This window comes from Rhododendron vialii, chromosome 4a (assembly GCF_030253575.1).
Source record: "Rhododendron vialii isolate Sample 1 chromosome 4a, ASM3025357v1".
NCBI lineage: Eukaryota > Viridiplantae > Streptophyta > Magnoliopsida > Ericales > Ericaceae > Rhododendron > Rhododendron vialii.
Window position 1 is genome coordinate 14,376,983 of NC_080560.1, and position 17,144 is coordinate 14,394,126.

Here is a 17,144-nt window from a genome sequence, read left to right on the forward strand (position 1 = left end):
TTTTATCTACATGGAGCATCATCTTCAATTTAAAAAGACCGCGTTTCTCTCAGGCGAAACCCTTCAAAAAGATTAAGGCAATACATTTCATCATGTTGTATGCAAGTTGAATATACTGGTTTTGTACAAAATACTACTTGTCACGACTGCTCCAATGACTCATGAAATTTACCTATACCGGGGTGAAAAATATCCCTGCGCTCTTGATTTAGCATCATACTTCCAGAACTGCAACTTGTCAAAATAATCAGTGGCTTGATAGGATTCACCTTGCCATTCTCTTTCCTTTTTCAGCAATATAGTTATCAAGCCATCAGAATTCATAATCTCGCACATAGTTCGCATCCTGCACTTGTGAGAGCAGTCGCTGTAATGTCATCAGTTTCTTTTTTCAAACATGAAGATGGAAGAAAGTTAATCGAAGGGATATCGTAACGCAGTAAGACTTTGTTAGGATCAAGTATTTGAGGACGGATTTATGAAGAGAGAAAAAAAAAGACAGGAAAAAAAGTGAAAACCTAAATTTCTTCTTTAGTTGCTCTATCATTTTTATTTTCCTCAATGAACACCTCAACAAATCTATGAGTCAAGTAAAGCCTAAATGTGCAACGCGGGAACATGGAAACAAGATGAGGGCACCACATTAATTTTTAGTACTTCCATTAGTGGCTTTATTTATTTATTTATTTATTTATAAATAAGTGCCATTAGTGGCTGTTGTCTAATTAGAACAAGATGAGTACTTCCTAATCTCACTTCAGTATTGGTCTTACTATTTCTCAGTGCACCTTACTATAGTACTCACTGTTGCAGCTGTTTTTCAAATTGGAGACATATGAGTGCCCCATTTGAGTTGACAGAAGGATTTGCATAGCTGAACTCAATGAAACGTGCTTCATATGAATTGGCACGGCTGAAGGACTCAAAAGACACCAAGTTCAACTGGGACGCTAGGCTTACTTAGGTTCAGTACGTTAATTTGCACTCTCAATTTGCTGTTCAAAATAAAATAAAATTTTGCACTCTCAATTATGTCTTCATTCCTATGGGTAACTTTTGGATTGTAGTACTGAATCTACTGATTCTATTACCTGCAATGAGAAGCAGCAGTGCCAGCAATTCGCCCCACACAATTATTCAGACAAACGGGCCAACTCCTGGAAAACCCTCCCCCTGTGCTCAAAACTTATGAACTCATCAAAACTCGCACAGCCAGGACTCAAAACAATCGCGTCCCCTACAGTCATCAACAAGTGGATTCTTATAATATTGAGTATTATAAGGCAGGAAGTTCGCTAAATCAGTAAGTCACCAGAAGTCTTTAGGCTCATAAGTCATCTATATAAAGAGTCAATATGATCAGGAAAGCTAGACTTTTTCAACACTATCCGTGTTTCAAAGCAATTGGTCTAAAATTGTGTCCTCATTTTTCCACATTTGTAGAGATTTTTTTTCCCTCTTAATTTGAAAATGAGAGCATTACTTATGCCAAGGTTACCTAATGCACAAAAGGACTCCAGCTTGTCCCCCTACAAGACTCCAACATTCCACACCTTTAATATACCAATTACATTAAGCGAGAAAATCCACTCTTAAATAATATAGAATTTTTTTTAGAAAAAACCTTTATTTGTTTATTTTTCACAGAAAGAACCTACGGTGGTATGTTCTTGCATTGGGAAAGAAATACAAACCATAGATTGTCATACGCCTTGCTTGTTTCACGGCATCGTCCAAATTGGTTGCTCTAACACAGGGAATACTCAGACCATTAGCAGACAATGTCTTCTGAATCATAATTCCTGAAGATCCAAACTTCATAGAATTGTGCAACCGTGTTAGTTCATAAATCGTACCCATACTCCCCAAAAAGGTTTACAGAAACAGAGGCAAAAGAAGCTAGACACTCCAATACAAACTGACTCAAATGAATTTGATGCATGGGTGACATCACATACAGTGACAACTCCTCTGTGGTATTTCAGCGGTTCCAACAGCCGCTCAAAACCACTAGACCCTTGCCGAATCTGCAAAATAAGGCAATATATCAGGGAACCAGCATGGTGTTTATATGTAAAAGGTCGAGTGTGAGATTTTTCTTGTTATGGGAGTAAAAATACCACACACAAAAAACTGCGAGATAATTTGTGTCATTCTACCTCTATTTGTTTTGGTTCTACAGAATACACAACAATGGGGCAGCGAGGCTCTCGCACCACCGGTACGGAACTGAGACGAGTCATATATCTTTTGTTCAACACAATAGTTTATGCCTTTATGGCAATTCATCTCAAATCGAAAGTGAAAAAACAACAAAAAAACAAGCCCATCTCAGTTTAGTAGTAGCCGTGACTTGCACATAGGGGTGCAAACGAGCTGGGCCGAGCCAAGCTTTGTAGTGTTCGGTGCTCGGCTCGTTTACTAAACTATCCCTACACTTGAGCTCGAGATTGGCTCGTTTCTCGTTTGTATGAGCCAAGCCCTGTTCATTTACTAAACGAGCCGAGCTTTAGAGTAGAGCTCGGCTTGTTTACTATATGAGCCTGAAACTCGAGCTCGAGATCGGCTCGATTATGAGCAGCTTGGTTCGTTTTCAGCCCTATGCACATGCACCTTTTGACACATGCCCAGCCACTTCTTCTGTAAGGAATACCAGTCAAAGGCTGAACAAAAATTCTTTCATACTCACAGATATACGACAGAAAAATAAAATCTCTCAGCCACAAACGACCGTGTAACTTTCAGAAGCTCATCTAAGTACTTTTTTTGTTCAAACAACACTTCCATAGGGTGCAGTCCATGAATCTTAGAAATGTTTTGCTCTTCAAGCAATTCATGTGATATAGGGTGCAGTCTTACTGGGCTTTTTAGATACTTAAACTTTAAGGAAAACCTCGTTTTGCATGCTACTGTCCTCGGCAACACAAGCTGTGGTTCTTCCATAAATCAAGGAGAATACAGTTCTAAATTTGGATAGACGATGTCTACGAAACTCCATTCAACGAATCTCTTTTATACTAAAAATAATCAAAATAAGTAGGTTAAATGTCAAATCGCCTGATCTGGAAGTGTTTTAACTCGAACTGTAGTAAAAAAGAATGAATTACGCTAAGGGAAATATAAACAACTAGCATACACATCAGTACAGAATAAGTATAAAAGCTTTAAGCAAATTGACGGAGTAGATCATGCAGTCTTGAGGACTCTTAACTGCGATCATATTTTTTTGATCGGCACTCTTAACTCTGCTACCATTGCGAAACCTCCAAAAATCATTATCCATTTCTAAGAATAAAAGATGACCATAAGTAGTTTCCATATGGCCAGAAATCTTCGGAGATCACATGTAAGAATTTGAACTCTAAACAAATATAACAGCTCAACCAGCGAAGCACTTGTTGTATGCAGATCTACTTCAAAGACCATCATTGGCCAAGTTAATTCAGAGTCATAGCAACCCAAACACAAGTTAAAAGAATGTTCTAAGGACCTTTTTTACAACACCTTATTCCATGCACATCAACATGCATAACATTATTGCTACCATAGATATGACACAATCACCTAGAAAAGTTCTTGAGAAGTCTTTTATGTTGTCCGCGACTCAAGTGGGTTAAATCATGATATGCCAGTGTTGCACTTATTACACAATTGTAGATCTCAACAAGCATGCGGAAGTCATTACAGAACTCAGGAGATAGAGACATTACAACCTTTGCAAGGCCACCAAGAAGAATGACTGATTTTTGTCCCTTTAAACCCACCAGTCCAGTGTATGATGCTTCGACATTCGTTGCCTTGCTGTCATCCACCCATATGACCCCACGATTATCTCTGTGTACTGCATTAATAGCAGGAAAATTTTCAGCGATCAGTACTACATATTCACAAGCTAAGTAGCACGGATACAGACACAAACACAGATATGGACACGGGAGACGGTATTTCCTAAAAAATGGGGACACAGACACAACAAAAATAAATAAATAATATTAATTTTATACCAGTAAAAATATAGTTAGATGTATGAGAATGAAGCTTCAATATATATAAGCATCATATATATGTCATATTACACTTTCAACCCAAAATATTTAAGTAGCACACATTTACCTCCCAAAATTTTTTAAAAATTGTATATTTAACCCTTGTGTCCCTGCCGTGAACCTCACATGTCCATCCCGTGTCTCTGCCGTGCCCCCCTAAAATATTAATTAAAATTTATTGGACATGCCACATGTTGTGTCCCATACATATTTTGCCTTGTCCCCCACATGTTTGCGTGTCCCCGTGTTGCAAGTTGTGGCCTCTCGAAAGACAAGGACTATTGCTATTCCTGCTCAGTCATCCAAATGGCATAAGATACATTTTTCAACTATGTTATAATGTGCAGTCTTTCATTTCATAAGTTGCTCCCACAGCCACATCTCTTCTACCCTTATTCTTATCCGCCTAGAATAGCATTTCATAAAAATACAAATCAAACAAAGATAATCCATTTTTCTATTTCAGACAGAAACAACTTCCAATCCCCTTCAATCAGATCTATAAACAACCAAATTCAATTAAATTTATGAGAAGAAAAGTAACTTCAGAACTTCAAGTCCAAGAACATCTCTATCTTGCAACCTCGCGAATTTTATGGATCCTCCATTTTTAAGTAAATTACAGTAATGCATTTGATTGCCATCAATTAAAAATGAAAAGGAGAATAAAAATAAAGTTTGAATGCTGTACTAGGGTGCTGAATTATTTGTTAAACCACCTTTACATTTAGCAGATTGTTTGTAGTAGCTCGGAACTTAATTTTTTTAATCAGGACAGCATGACACTTTCTTTCTTGTAAAGGATAAGAATATTGCTTGCCCAATATTTATTTTAGCAAGATAAGTTGTGAAACACTCCTGTCGATACACTGAGCCATTGTGAATTTTCTCAAGTCTCAAATGTCACTGATGAGCCCTGCCAAATTGGCAAAATTTCCTATGAAATACTCAAAAACATAAACTGAAAGGATCCATAATTATTTACAAAATCCAGTCAAAATCGATGTGGTTCAGTGCCTTATAGTGATGTCAAGGTGATGAATTCTCAATGAGTAAATATATTCCCTTTAAACGAAATAAGGGATAACCCTGCAGAACCATGAGAAATCATAGACCCAGCATAGGGGGAGAAAAAGTAAAAGTTTTGAAGATTTAATGTCCACTGGCCACTAGCCAGTATTAGCAATGGCCATGTAAATATCAAGCCTAACAAATGGCCCATCAAACGAGCTTGGAAGTGGAACAGTAAAAAAGCTATTGACAAGTTAAACGGATTGTAAAACTCTAGGTCAAAGTTGATTGAAACAATATCTTATCTGAAGCATAAAACTGTAAGTATATGGTGTGCCATTCAAGTGCTTCACTTGATGAGTCCTTTGGTTTGTGACATACAGAAACGGGGCCAATAGAGATATAGAATCAATTCTGGGGAAACAGACAAAAAATTATTTTCCAAAAGTGCATGTCATTAATGTAAATTCAATGGCATGACCAAGATGGCGTCTGTCTATGTCAGGTTTTGACTCACCAATTTGCATCCGATGAGGTGGAACCTCCAATTTCCCAATTGTTGAACTAATGGCTTCAACATCAATAGCAATATCAAGTCCAATAACTGATAATGCAGCCACTGCAGCATTATGATAGTTGTGCATTCCAATTGTCTTCATTGCACCCAATTGTAGTTCTGAAACCTTTTCAACACCAGGTATTCTGAAGCTGGCAACCTTTGCATCCAAATTGATCTTTGCAACATAACTAAGCAATGTTAAAATTGTAAACTTAGATTCAAACAAATAAGTAAGCAATTTTCATGAAAGATTCTGAGCATCAAATCAGGGCACAGGTTCTTCAGCACTTTCTTTATACTTCTCTACTGTAATAATAATACATTACGTATCTAGAGATTTTCAACACATATAGCTGGTGTTCATGTGTGTAGCCAATCCAAAACTTCATGCACGAGAAATGCGCTTCAAGAGATATAACAACCCAGATCTCCGAACTCGCACAAAATGCTAAGAGATTTATTGTTCTTACTCTTACACCTGGAAAGGCTCCTACCCAAGCAAGATTAAGATCATTAGCAAAACTTCTCATAGCATCATTCAAATGCTGGTTTCCTGCACAAAAACAAACAATAAGATTTAAAAAATGCACTACAAAAGGCAGATCAACTTACTAAGAAAAATGCCAAAAGGAACTTCATGGGTAAGATAAACAAATGCCAAGAGGAACTTCATGGGTGAGATAAACAATTGAGCCAAAGGAAGGGTACTTAATCATCACCAAAAAACACTCAGAATCCTTTAAGATTCACCTGAGCTTCCCCCCCATCTCCAATGAGTCACAAAGAAAACAAGGTCCTCGTCCCATCGTAGAAATTACCAGCTAGAGACACCGCACGAAACAAAGTAATGCTTACCAAGGGGGAGAACACCCATCTTCCTGCCACTCATGTGAGAAAGAATGCGACATTTAGTCAGTGCATAGTTATCCATTGTCTTGTGTCGTTCTAGATGATCAGGAGTGAGATTTAAGATCACTGCAACCTAGAAATTTTCGGCATACATCAGAAAGAACTAGCAGAAAAGAAACTTGGATGGGAATAAACCAGAGTCCAACTGTCTACTTACTGAGGGGGAGAAGTGTTTAGGAGGAACCTCCAACTGGTAACTGCTGACTTCCACTACGGCAACCTGAAATTAAGTTTCTCATGAGCTCGGAAATAGTACTCTCGAATCCTGACCTTGTGAAGTAAACTATGCCAATAACATTAAGAAGCATGAAGTTCAACGAATAAGCAATAAACTACCTAAGTGTTTAACTTTTTATCCAACATCAAAAGGAAAACAAAATCTAACAAGAACCGTACTTGCCTTAAACATGGGGCTTTGGGGAGTCAATGTTAAGCACTGTAAAGCTGCTTCTGAAAGTGGAACACCCAGGTTTCCCCCAACAAAGGTCTTAAAGTCCAAATGATTAAGCATCTGCCCAGAGTTCAAGATAATTAGTGTCCCTACAGAAAATATTATTGATCCTTATTTCCTGTAGTAGACTTGCTGAGCAACTTTTTATAGAAAAGATTAGTTATAACTTATGCTGGAATTTAGCACCAGAATCAATAATCTGTCTATGTATCTTGCCTCCATAACTCACTCACTCACTCATATTTTACTCAACAATGTAGCTGAGTAGAAGGAATGGTCGCCACTCTAATTCTAGGAGTAAGCGAGGAACAAAGCAACCAACAAAGCCATTAGCCATTTTTATGGTTCCAATTTTTCAAATAACAAAATGTTATCCCTTGTAAACAAATTAGCAAATGGTTTTAGTTCAGTCACATCAGTACATATAACAACGGACAAATTACAGAGTTAACCTGTCCAGCAAAGGTGGCAACAGTAGATTTCCCATTGGTTCCTGTCACTGCTAAAATCTTGGTGCAGCTTGGAAGAACCTCAGCTGCAAAATCCAACTCAGACATCACTCGTTTTCCCTGCAGGTTATAAAGATGAAATGTTACCTACCAACAAGGTCAGTTTAGCGAAACATTCCTGATAGTAAGCATATATAACCACAGAGCTATTTGCTCACAGTTGCACATGCTAGCGGACTATTTATGCCTATGAGTCTGTAGTTAGTGATGGATAGACACAGATGCTTGGCCCTGGTATGCTAAAATTATCGTGTCTTATTATCTTTAATAAAAATATAAATTAGGGCATGATTTATCCAACTAGAAGACATACACAGCCACACCCAGATAAATGACTGAGTCAAATCACGGTAAAGACGATGTGATTAACTTAATTAGTCATTTCAGGTAGACAGTAGACCAACATGCAGCCATGCTTACCGAGTGCAACAGCGATGAAAGACCATTAGTTTCAAGAGGAACTCCAGGTGAAACAACTACTCTATCGGCATCTCTGAACAGGCGTTCATCAAAGTGACCAAGAATTGTCTTCACGTTGTTATGTTTCGAAAATAGAGGATCTTTCTGCAACAATGGAGAATTTACAACTTTGTCAATGTCTCAACGCAGGAAAGAGGCAGATGTGCTCTAAACGCAATGAAACCACTAAGTAGCAATGTCATACGATGTACCTCTAGTGGATCCAAATTCTCATTTTGATCAACCGCTACAACTGAAGCACCTCTTGCAAGAGCAAGTTTCACTGCTGCTACTCCAGATTTTCCTAGACCTATAACCTACATTAACAATGTAATCTTGGTAATTCCCAATATCCGTTTTAAATCTACCCAATAGCAACAGAATTATGGTAACCACCATTTAAATGACAATAACTGGAATAGAGAAAATGATACAAAACATTGCAAAGTTGTCAGTTTTAAACTGTAATCCCGCCGTAAACTATATAATTTATGGGTCAGGTCTATTTGCAGAAACCCATAGGTGCATGCATTTATACATATGCACCTTTGAATGCCCGTGCAAGACAGAGGCAGACGATGTGTTTTATTTACAGATAATTAACTAGGGTTCAGTTTTGATTAAGGATTTATTAACGGGCAACTTAGTTTCTGTGTGGTTGTAACAAAGATTTTGCCCCTTCCATTTTGGGGATTCGTTCTTTTTTTGTTGTTGTCAATATTGTATACCAGTAGGGGTTAGATCAGTAGGGGTTAGATCAGTAGGGGTTAGAGAAGCATTAGTGGATTAACAACCAAAGGGGTTTGACTCTCCATAGACTCGAACCCAGACCTCTTCCGAAAGTCAAGGGTACAACCAGATGGCTAAGAACCACATCAATTTTCTGGGATTAGTTGAGATGCGTGTAAGTTGATCCGTAAACCTGACTGTCGAAACAGGAAAAAAAAGATTCTGCCCCACTGGACAAAAATCCTTGGATTCACCCACGTGTGCAGCTGAAGTTTGTACTCATCCATGCAACTCGTCCTCATAACTGGAGCTCCAAAGAAACTAGCAATGCTCAATAATCAACTACCCATTTAGGCATTTCACTTATACAAAGCTCTGCAATAATATGGGAAGAAAGGTGAAGCGTGGAGAGTGACTTACAGCGACGGATTGGCCCTTTAGATCTTGTTTGGGAAGGCAAGCTTGAATCTTGGGGGGTACGGTATTTTTGGCTGAGTGATGGGATTTGAAAAGTATAGTCCGTTGCCCGTGGTTGTGGACAGGTTGCAGCTTCATGGTTGGAGAGAGAGATAGAGACACAGAGAGGAAAAGGGTACCGAAAAGATGGTTGGAGAGGCTTGTAGCCTGTAGGGATCGCAATTACTCCGCCCCGACCCGATTGGATCGGGTTTCCGTAAAAAAAAATGTACGGGCCGGATTTGGAGAATTTGTTTTTTTTTTTTCTTTAAATCAGAATCGGATAGGGTTGGGCCTGATGTTCATCTCACCCTATTGCCCACCACGAGTTTATTTTACAAATATTGTGGAGAAATGATTTTCACACTCTCATATTATTTATTGGCACTTTTGTTTTTTGTCTTTTCATTGAGGTGAAAATAACTAATTTTTCCTTACCTCTTGGGTCATTTTTTTCATATGAAGGACAATTTGATACTTTCACGTGAATAAAAACCATAAAAAGTGTCATTGAATAAAAATGGAGCGTTGAAATCATTTTCCCTACTATATTGTAGTTTAACCTAAATATTCTATCAGTATACTTTAAAAAATGGGTAAATTTCACTGACGACTCTTGATGTTTGCCTTAATAACAGATAACCTTCAAACGTATGATAAATTATTATAAACTCCATGTAGTTTCAATGTTTATTTCACAAACATCCAACCAACAACTCTTCCACCAAACACCTGATAGGTATTTCTGTTCAACCCAAAAAAAAAAAAAACACATGATAGATTAGCAAAAAGCATCATGACAAATTCACCATTTTTAATACTAATATTTACAAGTAATGTTCATATATTTTAATTAATAATAATTAATAATTAATGTCATATCTAAAAAGATAGAGACTTTTAAATAAGGAACACAAGTATTTGTGAAGATATTTTAACTAAAACTATTTAAAATTTCATGTCAAAAGGACAATACCTGAATACATAACTGTCAGCAACATAATTAAAAAACCAATTGATAATCTATTTGGAGGATTATCCTCTCAAACACTAATCTGTTGCAAGTTTTGTTCTACACGTATCGCTTAAACACCCTACATATTCATTATATATTTTGACCACTAGCCAATAATCTATAATTTACAATGCAAAATGCAAAATGCAAAAAAATAAATAAAAAATTAGACTCCTAAACGGGCCCTCTAAATGTTTGCATTTTGCATGTTTGGGAGATGATAGTAAAATGTATCCTGTCAAAATGTATTTTGAAAAATGAACAAAGGAATGCAGAATCCAAAAATCACCCGCGGAGAAGCTTTTTGGATTGTGGTTATACCTTCCCTAAAAAACCCATCTGCATAATCTATTATACAGATACCAATACCATCGGAACACGTTAACAAAACTCTTACTTCTATTATCTCGAATACACAATTCAGAATCTTAAAAAGCAATAATATCCCACAACCCCTTTGTTTTGTCCTTTTTCTTATGTATAATAATAATAATAATAATAATAATAACAGATTAGGATATGAAAATTCGGTAAGAGTTGTTGCATTATCTTTTCAAGGCCCCAGGAAAAGATCAGCTAGTACGGATATCGGCAAAAGCTTAATCAATCTATTCAGTTTTTGTCCCAACAACTTCAGGAACGAAAATCAATCAAATTTTTACTAATGTCCAAATAAAGCCAATTCCGATCACAAGTGTGGATTTCCGGAATAGGTCCCACGCAATGTGGTGTACACTACTGACTGCCCATAGGTTTTTTGGAACTTTAGCAAAATGATCGACCCCGAATCTCCCCTCATTTTTTTTATACAAAAATGTTATCCATACAACAATTCAAACAAAATCTCTCATATACATGTGAGCTCCACACACACTATTATGTTTAGACCCCACATGTACGTGAGAGATTGTGTTTAGATTGTTGTGTATGTAGCATTGTTGTTTTTTTATAACCGTTGGCTAACAAACTCCACCAAAAAAACCAATCAAACAAATTGAACAAAATCTTACACTGAAGTCCCCCTAATTACAGCTAATGACCCATAGACCCCGGAGTACAAACTAGAAAATCACTCGAGCCCCTAAATGTATCAGCTTTCATTGTGCTAGTTTTTTCATACTACTTACCACCACCTCCAAACATCCCCATCATGGTTTACTGGAGCCGATTTGCTTCATCAAATTTTGTAACCCATACATGCCACCAATCTGCTTCATCATCTGTGGGGGAAGGACTTTGCTCATGTGTTGTGTATTCATGTAGCGGGACAAGGAACTCATTCCTCCTTTCTTCGGAATCTTGAGAAGTCCCTTCATCTTACTCCTCCAAAAATTGGCCCATCGCTTGTACTCGTCCAGCATTTCAATCACTTCTGCAACCTGTCGACCTGATCCCCTTGCTATCCGCATAGTCCTTGAGCCCATGAGCTTTGGGTCGATATCATCCAATTCTGCATTTTATTTAAATTACAGAAAAATTCAGACTGATTTGTACTATCCCGCAAGGTTGGTAGTTGCTACTATCCAAGACAGCAACGTATTAGCATTCAATATTTCCACAGTTAGATGGAGTATTGAACTTTGTTGAGTATCATTAGTTTTACAACCAAAAGAACAATAGGTACTCCACCTTAATTGCCAAACGTCACTTGCCTTTGTTAGTCATTGAATCCATCATAACCATGCAACATTTCATCTTTGCTTGGATTTCCTTTTCCTGGCCTTTTGGCATCAACTCTGCATTTGCTTGGCTTTCCTTTTCCTGGCCTTTTGGCATCAACTCTGCACTAAATCTGGGAAACATTGACAAGACCTACGCAGAACATTAAAATTATAATGCAGTATCTATCATCTACAACACACAGAGAGAGAGAGAGAGAGAGAGAGAGAGAGAGAGATCCAAATACCCACCGTACCAGGATTCAATTAGCAAAAGAGAATATAAAAGGCAGAGATACTGTAGCTTGTGCACTTAAGCGAGGCAAAAAGAAGCTCTTGCTCACACTAAAAATTCACATAAAGTTCACCAGTAATTTGCGACATCACAAATTGCCAATCTAGCAATGCTTATGCAATCTTATGTGAAAGACAGCAAAATAGTTCACAAATAACAAGGAACATGTGATGTTTTGTCAAGCTATTAGGAGATGATTAGGAAACAGTTTGTCACTTTGAGCATGATTATCGATTCTATATTTGATCAAGCTTCAATGAAACTAAGAATGAACCAAATAATTGAAACACACCTGTCCCATAGGACCCATTTCCAGTATGCTTTGATAACGCTCATACATAATCCGCAAGGTAAAGTTTCCTTCTAAAAGTTTCTGCGTATGCTCGGGTTGTTGATCCGTTGGTACAACATCTTGAATTCTATCAATGAAACTAGACAAGTCACCCATGCCTAATTGAAATAAAAGTGAAACAGAACAAAAAGAATCAGCATATTTATATTGAGAGTCATGAATTTGAACTAAAAAAAAAACTTAATTCCTCAAACCACAAAGCATTATGATGGAAAGGGAGAGGCGCTTACCCAGAAGCCGTTTGACAAATGGTTTAACATTGAAAACTTCAAACTCATGCATATGCTCTCCCGTCCCAATGAATATTAGAGGACTCTTTGTTGCAGCCACTCTGCATGTAGAAAGGAAAAAATATGAAAGGTCTGCCTAAAAACATGATTTATGATTGCCTCATATTCTTTCATAGAATAACTTTACGCACTGTTCACTGAAGTAACTAATTGAATACAAAGGGGAATAGGGGCCATAGACAAGACGGACATGCCGGTGTATGGTTTCAAAGAAACTAGGTACAGTTAGCTGGCAGAATCATTTTCTCCACAAATGGTTGGAGGGCCAATTTCGCCTCATTTGTCTGACCTAATCAAAAAATTGGTTGCAGTTAAAATACCCCGAAGTTAGAAAATCTCTGACTGCAAGGACAAATTTTCCAGTCTTGTTGTGATTCATTCTCAGCCAAACACCAAACTAGGCCTCGCCTAATTGTGGTAAACACTAAACACGGGTAAAGTCTACTGATTGCACAAGGACTTCCATCCCTCAACTTAGATAAAAGAAGAGAGGAGCTAATTATTTCTACCGAGTTCTCCAATGCCTACTTGTGTCAGGGTGGGTAATAACTCCCTAGGAGAACATGCACTCAGAGTAGAGGAAAAATCGTCAAGAGAAAAAAAGGTGCAGCCTGTGGGATCAGAGCCGGTGCCTCACATGCTTGGGCCTAAACTCATCGTTGCCCAATTAAAAAAAGAACAAAAAGATGATGACATGGAAGAAAGTTGTCGAAAGCATAGTCTATGACACTTACGCACTCAATGCACCGCCACCTTTTGCATGACCATCCATCTTAGTTACAATCAAAGCTCCAACAGCGACACTTTGATTGAAAGCTTGAGCTTGATCATATGCTGCTTGACCAATACTGCCATCCATAACAAATATAGCCAGATCTGGGTTCTGGAAGATTCAAGAAAAGAAATTAGCAATCCTAATAAACAATGCCATGAGACTGCAGCAATATGAACACAATACCATTGCTTCAGAAACTTGACGCATTTCTTCGAAGAGAGCGGCTTCTTGTTTGTGACGTCCACTGGTATCAACAATTATGAGATCGCAGTTCTCCTCCTTGAATCTAGCTACTCCTTCGATTGCAATCTGAACAGGATCTGACTCCACATAGCTGAAACAAAACCACATAACTTTAATGAATGGTGCAATAAAAATTGAAATCTAAATCACTGAGTTGCATAAGCTATACTGCTATACATACAACAACAATGACAGGTTCACATATCCAAAGAGGGAAATCCATGAAACGAACAATAACTATGGGTTCTGCCAAAAAATATAAGGGGGTTTTGTAAAAAAATGAAAACCAAACAATAAAACTTTTGTGCCAGTGAACAATTTCAAAGATTAGCAGGCACTGTTATGTATTTGTTGACCAATAAAACTATATTTCCTTCCACTCCTAGACTCATGACCTAGCTATATTTTTTGTTCTCTAAACTAGAAATGGATGGGCCATGGGGTTATCCATAACTAGATACATAAATACATAGAGTATTGAAGAATAAACCCAATGTTGAAAAAACAGACAAGTTGACGGCACTTGAAAGTTTGAAACCTAAGTGCGACACATTATCCGTCACATTTTTCATTGCGCTTTTACATTTCAACTGAACCATTTAAAAACACATTGTAAGACATTACAACTTGTACAAGTTGAAGTGAGGTGAGGCGTAGTGATAGGTGAGGTACTACCGTTTATGCATGATGCTCCCTGGTGTGCCACTACACAAGATTTCTATTTTGTATCATTTTTATTAATGATACGGAAACCTTTCTTTGCTGATAAAAAAAAAAATTGTACAAGTTGAAAGACAAAAGAGATATATTTACCTTCCATAAAAAGGAATCTTAGCTTTAGTGGCATTCTGTTTCAATTGATCAAAAGCACCAGCTCTAAAAGTATCTGCGCACACCAGAGCTGGTTTCCACCCCTTCTTTTGGTAGTAATGTGCATACTTTGTACACGTTGTGGTTTTACCAGATCCTGAAAGTACACACAAACAAATAAATCATGCGTTGAATCCGTGAATTCAGAAAAAGACAAAGCCCGTCAATAGATTAACCAACATGCATACTCATTGTAGAGTATATAGCTGATGATATGCAAAGCCTTCCAAATTAATGCAAGTACATACTGTACATGAAACCTCTCATAGGAGGTAAAGATGATCGGAATCAATCAAAGCAAGCATCATCTGAGAGAGAAAATATACCTTGCAGACCAACAAACATCACTACACTTGTTTTCCCTTTCTTTGGAGTGAAAGAAGGCTTCCCAGTATCCAACATTTTGCAAAGCTCGTTGAAAATTGCCTGAAAGAAAATTAACATACTTACAATAGTAGTACAAAAAAAACATTGCAATATAGAAAGAAGAATCAAGAATCTGATGGAACAGTGATCTCAAACCACAAAAAGAAAGTTTAAGTGAAAATCTTAGGTGAACTGCCCCAGAGGCTAGAACTGTGTTCGACACTTATTGTAGGTGTCCTAATTTGAAAATAAGTCCATAGTTTCAGCCTTTCAGGCAGCACTTCAATGTTTATTCGTAGACAAGTGCCATAAGACTTGGACTCTATGAGGGACATCTCTTACCAAGAGCAATTTTGAGAAGCATAAAGAGTGAAGATATATTTTGAGATTAGAAATAAAACATCTCGTTGATTTCTTTGCTGTCTTTATGAAAGAAATTTGTACAATGTGTACGCAAGAAACGACCTCGATTGGAAATATACAAAACATCAATGCTTATTTTCTTGATCCAAACATCAAACACTAACCAATTTGACTTGTCCAACATATCGGCAACAAGGAGAGTGACCATTACAAGTGTTAGACAGTTGCAAACCATATAAAGTCAATAAGATGAGAGGGGAAAAGTCAGCAATTTTTTTTTCTTCTTTTCTTCTCCCTCGAAAGAAATTTTATAGATATAGATTAATAGATATTACGTTGAAGTTAGTTACACTATCCCAGAAGGACATACGAAACTCGGCTGAGCAAGCCATCCCCCCGAAAGGCGACGCAACAAAGCCTAAGAAACTCTCGCAACATTGTTTGCATTCTTAGATTGCAGGAGAGATTGTTTATCAGATCAGGCATAAAACAGGCTGTCAAGCACAACTAAAACAAGCTAAGCAAAACAATAGAACCTCACTTATGCTGAATCAAAGATTCTAACTGAGATATTCCACTCAGAGGCGACGCCGGCATGTAAGGCATGGGTCAGGTGACCCCAAGAGAAAATCATGCACTGCTACTATGGTAACCCAAAAGGTCTCTTACTACTTGTTAACAGTTGTTGCACCCAATAATTATCCCTGCACAAGCTCTGTGCTTTCCTGTCCCTCCAGGCCCAACTCTCTTGAGGCTGCCAAAAGACAATTTCAACTTTTTGAAATTCTCTCTCATCATTTTTTTCTTTATTTGGTTATCTAGTCGGGACAAATGATTAATCCAAAAGGTTCAGCACAAAGTTGATATCAGATTCGGAGAAAACAACTAATTATCAAATTTAGAAAGAACAACCAAAAGACAGTAACAATAATACTCAAAAAGTTAGTCCAAACACACTTTCTTGGGGGGGGGGGGGTGACATTTGAAAAAACTTGAGGAAACCGCGCAATTTTGCATTCGAAAATCAACCGAATCATACTTAGGAAACAATACATGCCATGCCAGCGAGTGAAAACCTTAATAATAATTACCTGTTGAATGATGTTACGCTTGTTGAGGCCAGCGGCAAGGCGACCGAGGTTGACGACGTTTTTGATATTGGTCTGCATGTCGCGGACGAGTTCGAAGCGGACGTCGGCCTGAAGGAGAGCCCGAGTGATCTCTCTGAGGCATTCGTTGAGTACGTTCTCGTCGACGATCGTCGCGTCGCTCATCTGTTGAATAGCACGCGCGATTCTACCCCCTAACTCCCCCAACACCATTGTCGAAGCGGTACTGGTTCTGGTTGGCGACTACTTCAAGGGTTGATGATCGAGGACGGACGGGTGTCGATGGCTAGAAAGAAAGAACGGAGATTTTGCAGCGGCGAAACGATCGAAGAGGAGTATTAATATGTTGGTAGAGTGGTACTGCGTGACGTTTTTTTATAGTAACGTCGGCTATTTGTAGGAGTAATTATTGAATAGTCCGGTACTCCGAACCACTTTACAACCGCATGTTCCTAATTCAATTGGACTATCGTATAATTTCACTTTTGGTAGAGTTCTTTGGAGTAGAGTGACGACGCGGCAAGATAAAAGAACGACAAATTATGAGCCGTAAAGATACAACACATTAGATTAATTTATTCTCATCACATCTCTCCAAAGGAAATTAAAACTCTTTTTATTAATGCGTTCCACCAATTATAATAAATACTTATTTTTTAAAATAAGTATTTATTTTTAA

General features: G+C 37.8%; 1 protein-coding gene and 1 pseudogene across 5 annotated transcripts; both read right to left on the reverse strand.

Moving 5' to 3' along the window:
• On the reverse strand, positions 1–9,258 carry LOC131322540 (uncharacterized). Of its 5 annotated transcripts, none has more exons than XR_009198874.1 (15): positions 9,094–9,250; positions 8,157–8,261; positions 7,906–8,049; positions 7,429–7,545; positions 6,926–7,036; positions 6,683–6,745; positions 6,472–6,598; positions 6,087–6,169; positions 5,575–5,791; positions 3,714–3,841; positions 1,959–2,027; positions 1,695–1,815; positions 1,092–1,237; positions 806–995; positions 1–346 (listed from the first exon to the last, which is right to left on the reverse strand). XR_009198874.1 is itself a non-coding variant. In XM_058353898.1 (14 exons), the coding sequence occupies exons 1-13, from the start codon at positions 9,226–9,228 to the stop codon at positions 1,134–1,136; spliced, it is 1,524 nt and encodes a 507-aa protein (XP_058209881.1). In that variant the 5' UTR covers positions 9,229–9,258; the 3' UTR covers positions 1–367; positions 1,092–1,133. The 5 variants fall into 5 exon arrangements, 3 of the variants coding, with proteins under 3 accessions (XP_058209881.1, XP_058209880.1, XP_058209882.1); XR_009198873.1 differs by having other exon boundaries at positions 1–367; XM_058353898.1 differs by lacking the exon at positions 806–995 and having other exon boundaries at positions 1–367; positions 9,094–9,258.
• Positions 9,259–11,114: 1,856 nt separating this feature from the next.
• On the reverse strand, positions 11,115–16,814 carry LOC131322541 (signal recognition particle subunit SRP54 2-like; annotated as a pseudogene).
• Between the last annotated feature and the right edge of the window lie 330 nt (positions 16,815–17,144).

What these genes read in the sequence shown, in the direction of transcription:
- LOC131322540 (XM_058353898.1), bottom strand. Translation starts at nt 9,228, where the DNA reads ATGAAGCTGCAACCTGTCCACAACCACGGGCAACGGACTATACTTTTC. An exon ending in TTTCATCGCTGTTGCACTCG is followed by an intron (nt 7,546 to 7,905) that starts GTAAGCATGGCT and finishes TATAACCTGCAG; the next exon opens with GGAAAACGAGTGATGTCTGA. An exon ending in TTCTTGGTGGCCTTGCAAAG is followed by an intron (nt 2,028 to 3,713) that starts GTTGTAATGTCT and finishes CTTATTTTGCAG; the next exon opens with ATTCGGCAAGGGTCTAGTGG.